The sequence below is a fragment of the Temnothorax nylanderi genome, unplaced genomic scaffold, assembly GCF_030848795.1.
Source record: "Temnothorax nylanderi isolate EJ_2023f unplaced genomic scaffold, tnyl_v1.0 TNYL_tig0009_pilon, whole genome shotgun sequence".
Taxonomy (NCBI): domain Eukaryota; kingdom Metazoa; phylum Arthropoda; class Insecta; order Hymenoptera; family Formicidae; genus Temnothorax; species Temnothorax nylanderi.
In genome coordinates, this window is record NW_027249071.1 from 2,507,944 (window position 1) to 2,520,290 (window position 12,347).

The 12,347-nt window shown below is 44.4% G+C and overlaps 2 protein-coding genes across 2 annotated transcripts; one reads left to right on the forward strand and one right to left on the reverse strand.

The window, feature by feature from the left end:
* Positions 1-675: 675 nt before the first annotated feature.
* LOC139787429 (uncharacterized) lies at positions 676-8,417 on the reverse strand. The gene is made up of 5 exons (XM_071726515.1): positions 7,484-8,417; positions 6,716-7,290; positions 6,091-6,627; positions 3,423-5,936; positions 676-3,225 (listed from the first exon to the last, which is right to left on the reverse strand). Exons 1-5 carry the CDS (start codon positions 8,335-8,337, stop codon positions 3,056-3,058), a joined length of 4,650 nt encoding a protein of 1,549 aa, XP_071582616.1. The 5' UTR covers positions 8,338-8,417; the 3' UTR covers positions 676-3,055.
* A 655-nt stretch (positions 8,418-9,072) lies between these two features.
* Positions 9,073-12,130, forward strand: Bor (ATPase family AAA domain containing bor). The gene is made up of 4 exons (XM_071726516.1): positions 9,073-9,421; positions 10,041-10,515; positions 10,603-11,626; positions 11,766-12,130. Exons 1-4 carry the CDS (start codon positions 9,205-9,207, stop codon positions 11,892-11,894), a joined length of 1,845 nt encoding a protein of 614 aa, XP_071582617.1. The 5' UTR covers positions 9,073-9,204; the 3' UTR covers positions 11,895-12,130.
* Positions 12,131-12,347: the final 217 nt, after the last annotated feature.

Here is a 12,347-nt window from a genome sequence, read left to right on the forward strand (position 1 = left end):
AACACATCGCGCCACGCTCGTGTAACGCGGCCGCCGATTGGCCGGCCCTAGTCGGGCGGCCGCCGCGCGGCCAATCGCGCGCCCCGTGCCTTCACGGAAACGCACGAGCGCCGGCCGAGCGGCGCCGAGCCGCCGCCGCGCGTGCGCGCGCCGCGCCGCCGCGAGCCGCCGCGCCAGCCACGCCGTCGACGCCGTCCGCCGTCGTACTTTCGAGAGAGAGAGAGAGCTTTTGAACTTAACGAACCTCCCCCAAATACCTGTTATAAAATTTCTTTAAATTTATGCTTTGTCCTAAGGGACAGAGGACATAGGGATTTAACGGTTTTTCTGTTTCTTTCGTACAATGATACAATAGCGAGGGGAACGGGGGAAAATTTACCTGATCCTTGCCGAGAAATATTATTTGAAAAGAAAGAATAGTATAATAGAAAGGAATTTTTAAAACTTTCAAGTCATCTTTTAACAATTTTCTAGAAAATAGAAAATAGAAATAACTGCAAAAGAAAGAATAAAAGGGCAGAGCTAAGAGCGAGGATATTCAAATCGGAAATATGTATATAACGAAAAATAAGAAAACGTTAGCATGTCAACACGCCGAACGAAAAAAAAGTTCGGATTTGGGATAAACGTACGCGAATGATCGTACCTTTCGGCGCCGCAGAAACTGGAAGAGAATTTCAATAGTAATAATTTTATTAACGATTTAAAGAAAACTCGAAACGCTTAATTGTTTATTGTAATGTACATTGTGCGCTATACGAGAGAACACGGAGCTCTCCTCTTCTTTATTACGAGATACAATATATTACAGCACGTGCTCGAACGTGTCGAACTTATATCAACGCGTTAAAGAGACGATAATAATTTAAACGCATTCAGACCCTCTTTCTCTATGTACAATTTTTTTAAAAATCGAACAGCGTCGTTTAATCAGCAACACATTTCAGAGATCTATAATATAGTTATTATAGTTCTTAACGTTCTGGATACCTAAACTATCTAAAGGAAGAAGAGTGCAAGGTGTATTCGATTCCATAACAATTCCACGTGTGTAGCGTGCGACGCACTTGTTGCCTAACGTTGACTAATGCACATGATTAATATCATCACATGTATGTATACGTGTAGCAGGAAAAAAGCGACGAGGATACGTCACTCAAACAGAAAACGCACCGAGCTGGCAATCAAATAACGGATACAACTCACGTTTTACATGAATTTTTACTTAAAAAATTCTTTTCGTACAAAACGCAACGCATACACGCGTCTCTTTGAAGATTATCGTATTAAATCTCGTCGTATAAGTGTGTGAACGTTTTAAGAGTTTCACTCGCATTAGTAACGCAAAGAGAGAAAATGGGAGGGGATCCGTGTCGCTTATAACAAATGCATTTTCATTATTTAAAGCACAATTTGTATTTCGTGGAGAAAATTTCGCATCGGGAGTGAGTTATGGCCACTGTCGCATAACTTGCCCCCCTGCGATGCGAAATTTTCCGGAGAACATGAGGTGTGTCATACGGTTCGAAATTAATAGAAATAATGGATTTTTGCAGCAAATATAATGAGAGTAACGAATCAGCGAACGTTAAGACACAAACGAATGATACAGATACAATCGTAAAGATAGATGCGCATAGGTACTCCCGATTTAAACATATCGTTTAAAACATCGTTTTACCTTACGTTTTACATTATGTTAATTACAAATGTACAGGTAGATAAGCTTGCACTTTGTTGGATTTCTGAATCACGTGTTGCATTTTATTGCGCAACAACGAGACTTGCCGGCGATAGTCGTTGCGTTTGAAGTTGCATTGAGTTAGAGATGTCTTTTGAAAAATTTATGCCATTTCTTCCCTAGCGAGTATAATGGGCTAAAACACATGTGAATAGACTAATACACAGGATTCACCTATAACTCGACCGTCCGTAATACGTTTGTTATTTTCGACAGGTATAGAGAAATGTGTAACGGAGAAGTCGACTCGAAAGGACAAACATTTAGCGGACAAATTTTTTTAGTCCCTGTTTCCAGGACTTTGTTCTCAAAATCATTGACCTCTCTTTTAACAGGTAATGATTTAAAGCTGATTTATTTAAATACACACAGATCAACTAGTTTTCTATAGAAATATTTATATAAAAAACATATTGTTACATGGAAAACATCTTTATAATATGACTTTTATATAAAAATATAATTGTTGTATAATTTCATGTAATTTTCCTAATAATTCCGCATATTCGTACAAAATAGACATTAAAAAAAAACAATTGTTTAAAGGTGTGGACTTAAAAAGTGAGTACTTTTTATATATAGCTTATATATTTAGACGTTTAACATTTTATGTAAGAATCACACAGAACAAAGTAGGAAACATTTCATTAAATCATTAATTTTTTTTACATTCTTAATACTTTTACATGAATAAAAAAAATTTTGTTTACACGTATGAAGATCATAATATTTGTCTTTTTTTTAATCGAAACAACTTCTTCGTTACTTCTTTTTTTCCATACCTTTAAATGTAACAAAGATATCGCAGGTGATCAAATTGGATAAGACACTCCACATGTAGTATCTCGTAAGAGGATATGTACTATATACAAAGTAGATATACTTAGCAACCGTCACCGAACGCATTTTAAAAACGTGATCGCAAACCGCCTAGTATTCCACAATATTATCTCTCCGCAATATGTGCAATCTGTCATGTGATTTATTTACCAAATTATATTAAATATCGAAATGCGCGACATACGCATGTCGAATGTACGTCTTTTACACACGAGACACTACATATACATATGGAGGGGTAAAAACCACAGTGGTGTAAGTCAAATTTTTAAAAATATTTTCTCGTGTGCATAGATGCAATCTGTACAATATATAAATTGCATCTATGCACACGAGAAAATATTTTTAAAAATTTGACTTACACCACTGTGGTATTTTACCCCTCCATATATAAAACAATGTAATTGAATAAACACTTGGAATATATATTTCAACGAAAATATGCACTCGGACAGGCGGCATTTACATTCTCCATCATCTCGGTTTCCGCGTGCGAATTGGTCTAGATCGCGGCGCGGTAGATCCGCTTCCGATGCTGAACATGCCGGGCGTCGAGGGATTGAAGGGCGGCGGCGGCGCGGTCGTGGTTCCGAAATTGATGGCAGCAGGCGCCGACGGTGTGGGGAAGTTGAATCCCGTTGGTGCTGGAAAACAGAAGAATGCAAATGCAATTAGTATAATCCAATCAGTTTCTAAAGTAGTAAAAGATTGCGCGATCATGAATAGTGTTTCACAAACATTTAGATTTTTGTATTATATCTAAAGTTTGATGCTTTTAGCGCAACTTGAATTTTCAATGATTACAATCACGCCAATGTTAAAACAATTTAGTCCTGATTACCTGGAGGTTTGGAAGCTGAGGATCCAAACTGGAACGGGACAGGCGCTGCAGCCGGGGGATTGTTGCTTCCAGCGTTAAAGTTGGATCCGAAGGGAAACGTCGGGTTCTGTTGGCCTTCTTTCGGAGCGTTCCCGAAGACGAACATATTATTTGTACTACCGCTCGCGTTATTAGCGTTACCAGCCCCGAAGGCCGGAACAGGCGGATTGGACGTGCCGAAGCTCGTGCCGGTCGCCGGCGTCGCTCCGAATAGAGATTTGTTGTCGCCGAACGTAGTGCCGCCGCTTGCGGCACCGAACGCGATACTCGGAGGATTTTGCGCGCCGAAAGTGCTCGGCGGCGAGGAGATGCCGAAGGCTTCGGTAGCCGGAGTAGCGCTCGCTCCGAATATGGGAACCGACGGTGCGTTATTATCGGTCGCGCCGAATATCCCGGTTGTACCGCCGAAAGCCGGTGCCGCCTGCACGTTTGTCGCCGTCCCTACGCCAGGTGTCCCGAACGCGGGCGTCGTGTTGTTCGTGGTGTCGAAGCCGGAAGTGATCGCACTGGTGGAGACGTTGCCGGCGATGCCGAACGCGGGAGCGGTCGTGTTGCCGGTTTGCGTGGTCGAGCCGAATAACGGTGCCGTCGTGCTGCCGAACATGCCGCTCGCCGTTCCGAAAGACGTCGACGGCTTCGTCTGGCCGAAAGCCGGGGTGCCGCTACCAAATACTGAAGGTGCCGCGGTAGTCGGAGTTGAATTAGCGTTAGCATTGGAGAACAAACTGGAGCTAGGCGTGCTGCCGGACGTCGACACAACGTTAGTCGTCGAGACGAAAATCGAAGAAGCCATGGTTGTTGGGCTGTTAAATATACTAGCGGTTTCTGGCGTTGTTTTGGAGGCTGGCGCAGCTCCGAAAAGTGGCTGACTGTTGTTGCTTGCGCCAAATATGTTCGCGCTTGTCGTTGTATTTGACGTAGTGGCGAAAATGGATGTGGTGGGTGCGCCGAATTGTGGAACGGCGGTCGTAGGTGTTCCAAATTGCGATACTGTGGTCGTAGGTGTTCCAAATTGCGTTACTGTGGTCGTAGGTGTTCCAAATTGCGAAACCGTGGTCGTAGGTGTTCCAAATTGTGAAACTGTGGTCGTAGGCGTACCAAATTGTGGAACAGTGGTAGTGGTGGACGCTCCAAATGCGGGAATCGCATTGTTGCTTATCGTATTCAAGCTGCTCGTATTGTTAACAATTGTAGCTGGTAGAGCCAAGGACGTCGTGCCTGAAGTATTGGAAGCGCCAAAAACGAATAGAGGTTTACTGGGGGATAGAGTAGATATCGAGGAAGTAGCGGACGTCGTGCCCAATGAGAACGTAGACGCGCTCAACGGTCCGAATGTCGATGCTGCGGCAGTCGTGGTGTTCGCGGTAAACGAATTATTTGCGACGGTCGTTATCGAAGTGTTGGGCGTGAAATTGAAAGAGTTAGTCGTAACTTGCGACAATGATGTTGCTCCACTGTTTGCAAGGCTTCCAAAAGCGTTCATTTTCGGTTGAACGTTACTGCTAGGCTGGTTAAACATGAAGTTATCCGACTTTGGAGATTGCAAAGCGGTATTATTACTTCCGAAACTGAACAAAGGTGCGATCGCGGACGACGTTGTAACGCTACTCGATGTGCTATTGCTTACAACGTTGTTAAAACCGGCGATGCTAGTTGCAGTAGTTGTATTGACCGGCAATAATGTCGTCCCGGGGGATTGGGACGGCAAGGTTGATACAGCTACTTGAGTGGGCGTCACGAGAGATAAGGCGGGTTTGTTGCTACCGAAAGCAAAAGTAGGAGTAGTTTGAGTATTCCCGGTACTGGACAAACTAATGATAGCACTTGTAGTAAAGATTTTATTCGTCTCAATTTTTCCTTCAGCCGCAGTCCTAGGATTAATCGGTGCGAATGTTGAACTCGATGGCGCTTTATCGACTACCAAGAAATTAGTAGACTTTGATAAAGTTGGCGTAAAAGTATTGCTACTATATGTGATACCGGTGCCAAAGCTCGGCAAAGTGCTGTTCGATGTTGCAGCCGGTATCTCTGTGGTTGGTTTGCCAAAAGTGAAAGTCGGTGCTGCTATACTTGGAGTCGAAGATATGACTTTTTCTAAGGACTTCGTGCTCGTAACTGCAGGCGCGATTGACACAACTTTCGTTTGCTCCGTAGTTCCAATCGTCTTAGCGGTTAAATTCGTTTCTTTCGCCTCGAGAGTATTTGTTGCTGGCACATTCAATTGCGCTGGCGACGTGATTTTCGGTAAAGCTGCGTCCGATTTTGTATCGATTCTCGTACTAGGCCTCGACGAAGAGAAACCACTCGGTACAATGGCCGCGGTGGACAGCGGTGTGGTATTGATATTTGTTGTGGTTGTCGAGGAGTTGAGAGTCGCGCAACTGACTGGAAGCGTGACTGAATGTGTGACCGGTGGTGTAACTGTGTTAATGTCGTCCGCTTGAATCACGACATCCGGATTGATTTTGTTCTCTGCTAAAAATGCAAATAAAACAATTGTTATACAAGTCAAGATAAGAAAAAAGAATGGACAAAGAAAAATAAAATGTGTTTCTTTAGATCCTTTAATAAGAAATATTGTTATTCTTCTACACACACAACTTGACATACAATATTATAAATTACTTACCCTTTCCTGATATTGCATTAAACATACTTTGAAGTCTGGCTTTCATACTGTTTTTCCTCATATTTCGTATGTCCTCTTTCTTTATTTCTTCCACATTGTCCGTCGCAAACTTGACTCTTATATTACCCGGTTCCTCCACGAGCGACTTCAACTCTTCGTTCCGTTCAGGTTCAGCTCTCATAAATAGTTTATCCGTCAATTTAATGGATTTTGGCGCAGCAGATTTGTTGTTATCAGTTTCACTAGTACTTCTCACATTCTTATGAACTACAGGCCCTATTTTATTCAAATTGAGCCTTGATCCTTTATTCGATGATTTCAATATTCCTTTTACCAGAGGAAATTCCTCTGCTTTCTTAGAATTAGGAATCTCGGGATTTTTCGTATATACTTCTTTAAATTCAGATTTACCATCGTCTAAATCTATAACCTCTATAATCTGAGACTGTGGCACAATAGGTGAGCTACTAGACCGTGTGCTTTCCAGAGATTTGAAATGCTTTTCGAAGTCGGGTGTACCACTGCGCGAGAAATCAACTGTACAAACAAACATGTTGACGTTGATAAATATCTATGTACATCCTACGATTTGCTGATATATAATTAAATAAAATTTGATACCTACCTGCTTTTCTTTTAACTCCAGCGGCAGTATGGGCGCTAGAACTCAAAGAGTTTAAGATATCGTAACAGGATTGTGTTTTTGTACGTTTTGCAGGTCTGACAGATTTATTTTGGGGAGAAAGATCCTCGTCTGATTTAGATGATTCATCCCTACTTCGTTTCTTGTTTTCTTCTAGAATCATTTCTCTGTCCTCATTAAAGTAGTCTGTCCTCTGCTTCTTAGGGACGTCGAAGCTAACATCCTCCGTCGATGCGTGTCGTTTCAACGATATCTCTCGCAAGACCTGGACAACGCTCGTGGGCGATCTGTTCTCCGTGTGGCAAATATTAGACAGAATCTTTTGCCTTTCAGGTGGAGAATATTTTGTCACCTCTGGCGGCGCCACTCTGACCGTTACAGGCATCCTCATCTTCGTCAGCTTGGCATTCAACAGAGGAATTGGGTTTGCATGTAGATTAACTTTTGGAAATTGTCCAGTGCCGTACTGAGATTGATGAATTAATTTATTATTTGCTTCCGTGGCATACTTGGTCAACCTTGTTGTAAGACCCGGCGATGATACGTCCGTGTATACCCTGCATTTCGAAAAGGAAATAGAATCAGTATAACAATGCCAAAAAATATAAATTACTTAATACATAAAAATACATGCAAGATTTGTTATAATCCTACAAGTATTTGTAGAAGTAATAAAAATAATATGAATATTAGAACAAGAAATAAAAAAAAACATGTTCTTAAATTATGTATCCACAAGGGTGTATTTACTTGGGATCGATATTGTATCTCGTGGATGCTAACAGTGGCCCAGCGACTGTCTGGACCGTTTTTACGCCGGCTGGTCTAGGGCGCATCTTGGGGCTGATACTCATACCCCACGGAGAACCTTCCGGACTGAACTGCGTGACATTCTCCCCGCGGCTCAGCGTATGATTCTGAGCGTGCATAGGTGGAATCTTCTTGGATGCGCCATGCGACTGCGAGATCAGATCACCGTTCCAGGGGTTCTTCTCTTTGTCGACGGGTTTCAAGACGGGTGTAGAGGTGTGCTTGCCACAGATAGATTGCTGCTGTTGCTGCGACGTGCAATCGTAATCACCGGCGTGATACAGCCTACTGTCCGTCCCGAGCGCATCGTTGACGCGCGAACGATGGGGAACGCACGGGATCGGGCTCAACTGATCGATCAAGCCAAACCTGGACGACGACGACGACGATGGCGATGAGGGTAACGACGGCGACTCTCCGCGCTTGGCAGCGTACGAGTCGCTGCTGAGCTGATAATTGCTCGCGCGTCGCCTGTCCATCCTGAACGGAGGAAAACGCTCGCGGTAACAACGGCTCGCACTATGCCAGAGCTTACGCACGTAACCGGTACCGTGGACGTGAACGACACGGAGGGCCGCGCCGAGCTCGTGAATCGCCTCCCGCAGGTAACCGAGAACGTGATACGCGTGCGGCGACAGCAGACTGTCGTTGACGAGCAGGGAGTAGCACGCGTACACCACCAGGAGCAGGGTGAACGCCAGCGCCAGGAGAGCGCCCCAGGCGTTGTATATCAGCACGCATCCGCACGTCACACTTAACAACACCACGGCGCCACGACTACCGAGATCCCACATAGTACTGCCACTGCCTCTAAGCGGATAACCTCCCCATGTTTGAAAAGAGCACACTCACCGCAGCCGTCGGAACGTTGCCGCGAACGGTGAGATCATCGATATATATCGATAGTCGGCGCCCGTGAGGATTCGATTCCCGCGATTGGCGAGCGCGGGAAACTTCGAGAGTTCCCCTCTCGGCCACTAGAGAGGTATTGTTTATTGTATAGTCTATAAGCTCCATGTAAATTAGAATACGATTAGTTATGTATTTTTTAATTAAAAAATCAAACATTGCGTCTATAGCCATAAGTATAGCATTACATATAAACTTGTAAGAAGAAACGTTTTCCAATTATTAAAATATTTTTACATCGTTCAATATTTTGTATGTACGTTGCTTTAATTTCTTTGAATTAAGTATCTAAAAGTAACTTTCGAAATTCTTACAACTAATAAATATAACTCCGAAATTATATTGTCGATCTCTTAATTCCTTAAACAAGATGCTTTCTCGGAATCGCAATTCTTGGAATTTTAGATAGTGCATCCTCTTCGTCGATTATTTCTCTTGATACTTTGTCCATTTGCAAGACTTAATTTTTATGGCCGCATAACGGCGACCGAAGAATACGACAGCCAATTAAATTTTTCCCATGCAAACGGGCGCACTCGGTGGCAGAAAGCCTGATGCAACTTTTTACGAACGCACCAATTACTTACACATCCCGAAACTCATCGTGACGTGAGTCGGGATTCTGCGCATTCATCGGCGATTCACCGCGGTCGGAGCGGCGTACACGTGACAAGACACGCTCCGGAATACGCGTGCCAGAGCGCGTCAAGTGTAACCTTTCGCTCGGGGCACGCCGGTAAACAGCAAGAGAAATGTCGTGGTTATTCGGATACCGGAATTCGCAGCCACAGGATTTCACGCAATTCGTGCAGCCGCCACCGCCGGCGGGCGACGGTGGTGGCGGTGGCGGTGGCGGTGGCGGTGGCGGTGGTTCGCCGCCGAAGATCGGTTCTCAAATGGAGGCGTACAGATTCGACTCGGCCGCGCTGGAACGGGCCGCTGCGGCTGCCAAGGAACTCGAACGATCCAGTACGATGCCTTTTTCACCCTGGTTTCGCGCACTTTACGCGAAAAGCCGCGCGCGCGGTTACGTAAGCGGGCGGTTTTTGAGGTTAGGACACGCGCGCACGAGGAGAACTTTGCCTCTCTCTCTCTCGTGCGCGCGGAATGACGCAACTTTTCGCGGAGAATTCGTCGATCGATCCGGCGAACGGAGATTTCTTTGAAATGCCGAGGACTCGAGTCTTCGTGAACGATGTTGTCTGATTGATGACATTCCGCTGCATTTTAACTGTCCGCTTGTCAAATACTTGTCATTGATTGAGATCTTTTTTGTAAATAAAATCTGCACATCTTTTTCAAAATTATGTATGAATATTGTTGTAAAAAATTGATATAATTGCATCTGATACTTTATAGAGAGGATATAAGTATTGCTAATAGATTTAATAATATTGATTTGTGAGAAAAATATTGCAATAGTTATAAATTGAGTATATACCTTTTCTACCTTTTATTTATTGTTTAAAATACCAACAATGTTCGATCTGCAGACTGATCAGCTTTAATCTCGGTTTAATTTACTTTTTATGTTTTTTTTAGTTCTAAGAATTTAAAAAATCTAAAATACAGTCTTGTTTTAATGTAGAACATGCGAAAGAAGCCTTGGACCTGTCCAAGCTACAGGAAACCACGAAGCAGGTGGAGTTGCAGACCGAGTTGAAAAAATACGAAGCCAGCATTGAACAGCTAAAGTCGGAGCAGAAACGAGTGGAGGGTGAGGAAAGAAGGAAAACTATGCAGGAAGAGACCAAGCAGCATCAAATGAGAGCACAGTACCAAGACCAATTGTCTAGAAAGCGCTATGAGGATCAGTTGTTCCAGCAACAAAAGATGAACGATGAGAATCTAAGGCGACAAGAGGAATCGGTAGCCAAGCAAGAAGCTATGAGAAAAGCTACGATAGAGCACGAGATGGAACTGAGGCATAAGAACGAGATGAGGAAACTGGAGGCGGAATTGAAAGCCAAAGCGAAGATTGACAGAGAAAACCAGGATCTCAATCTGGAGCAGATTAGATTAAAAGCCTCGGAAAAGAGAATTACCGTTTTAGAGTCGATAAAGTAAGTAATTGTTATTTAAGTTATTTTATTACTTATATGCGTATGTTTTATTACAGCTAAAATTCGTTTCACAATTATATTTTTCAGAACAGCTGGTTCGGTATTAGGCTCGGGTGCCAAAGCTCTGCTGGAGGATTGGGATAAGATCCTCGCGGCGGCGGGCGGTCTGTCTCTCGTAGCCTTCGGAATATACACTGCCAAGGGCTCGACCAGCGTGGCGACGCGCTACATCGAGTCTCGCCTAGGAAAACCGTCGTTGGTGCGCGAGACCTCGAGATTTACGGTTCTCGATACCGTTCGACACCCCATTCAAGCGGTTAAGAAGCTAAAGACCAAACAAACTGACGCGCTGTCCGGCGTGATCCTGGCGCCGAAGCTCGAGGAGAGACTCCGCGACATCGCGATAGCCACGAAGAACACCAAGTACAATCGCGGCATGTACAGGAACATACTGATGCACGGTCCGCCAGGCACGGGTAAGACTATGTTCGCGAAGAAGCTAGCGGAACACTCGGGCATGGACTACGCGATCGTGACGGGCGGCGATCTGGCGCCGTTGGGCAGAGACGGCGTCACTGCCATTCACAAAGTGTTCGATTGGGCGTTGACATCCCGTAAGGGACTGTTGTTGTTCATCGACGAGGCGGACGCGTTCCTGAGAAAACGCTCGAGCGAACACATCTCGGAAGATCTTCGAGCGATGCTGAATGCATTCCTATACAGAACTGGCGAGCAAAGCAACAAGTTCATGCTGGTGCTCGCGTCAAACACGCCAGAGCAGTTTGACTGGGCGGTGAACGACCGATTGGACGAGATGGTGGAATTCCGTCTTCCAGGCCGCGAGGAGCGCGAGCGTTTGGTCCGCCTCTACTTTGAAAAATACGTTCTCCAACCAGCGATCGAGGGTAAGAAGAGATTGAAGGTCGCGCAGTTTGACTACAGTTCTTTGTGCAGCAAAATGGCCGATCTGACGGAGGGAATGTCCGGCCGAGAGTTGGCGAAACTCGGAGTCACTTGGCAAGCGGCGGCCTACGCCTCGGAGGACGGCACGTTAACGGAAAAAATGGTTATGGACAGGTGCCTTGAGGCCGTCAAGCAGCACAAACAGAAGGTGCTTTAATATATTTAATATTGAGGGCACAAACTACCTAAAATAATTTAACAGATATAACTACGTTTTTTTGTTAGATATTATTTGTATAATTTTATGAAATCTACGAGGAATTTATCGCGTCTTTTTTGCATTGCAGGTACAATGGCAGAGTGAACAGGAGAAACAGGAGTCGAAGTCGATATACGCCACGGAAGACGACGCAGTCGTCCGTTCGAAAACTCTGGCGATAGAGCCGTGTCCCGGAAGCACGATAGCCTCAGCCTAGATATAATTGTAAAGGCGCAATTGTTGATAATTTTTTTAATAGTTGGGCTAATGGCGAAGCCAGCTAGCGCTAACGACGGAGAACAGTACAAATGCTGCTCGGAAAAGAATTATTCTAGCGATTTTTGTATTTATCATAATGCGCGGTTCGCCAGGCTCGACAAGTCGCAAATGTCACTTGTTACAAATGTACATTTACATAGGATAATTAAATCGCAATTCTACCATGGCGTTTCATCATCCTTCGTAATTCACTTCTTTCCCACGTGACATGGAAGTGCAGCGATCGATCGTAAATTACGCGGATAATTTTTTTTTAAGCGACGAAGAGACGAAATCGTTAATTTAAGTGATTTGTTGTGGAAGGAACGGGACGACGCGACTGGAAGTATCGAAGTTTCTGCCGCCATAACAGTGACCCTATTGGTCAGACCATTCACCTTTGAGCTCATCA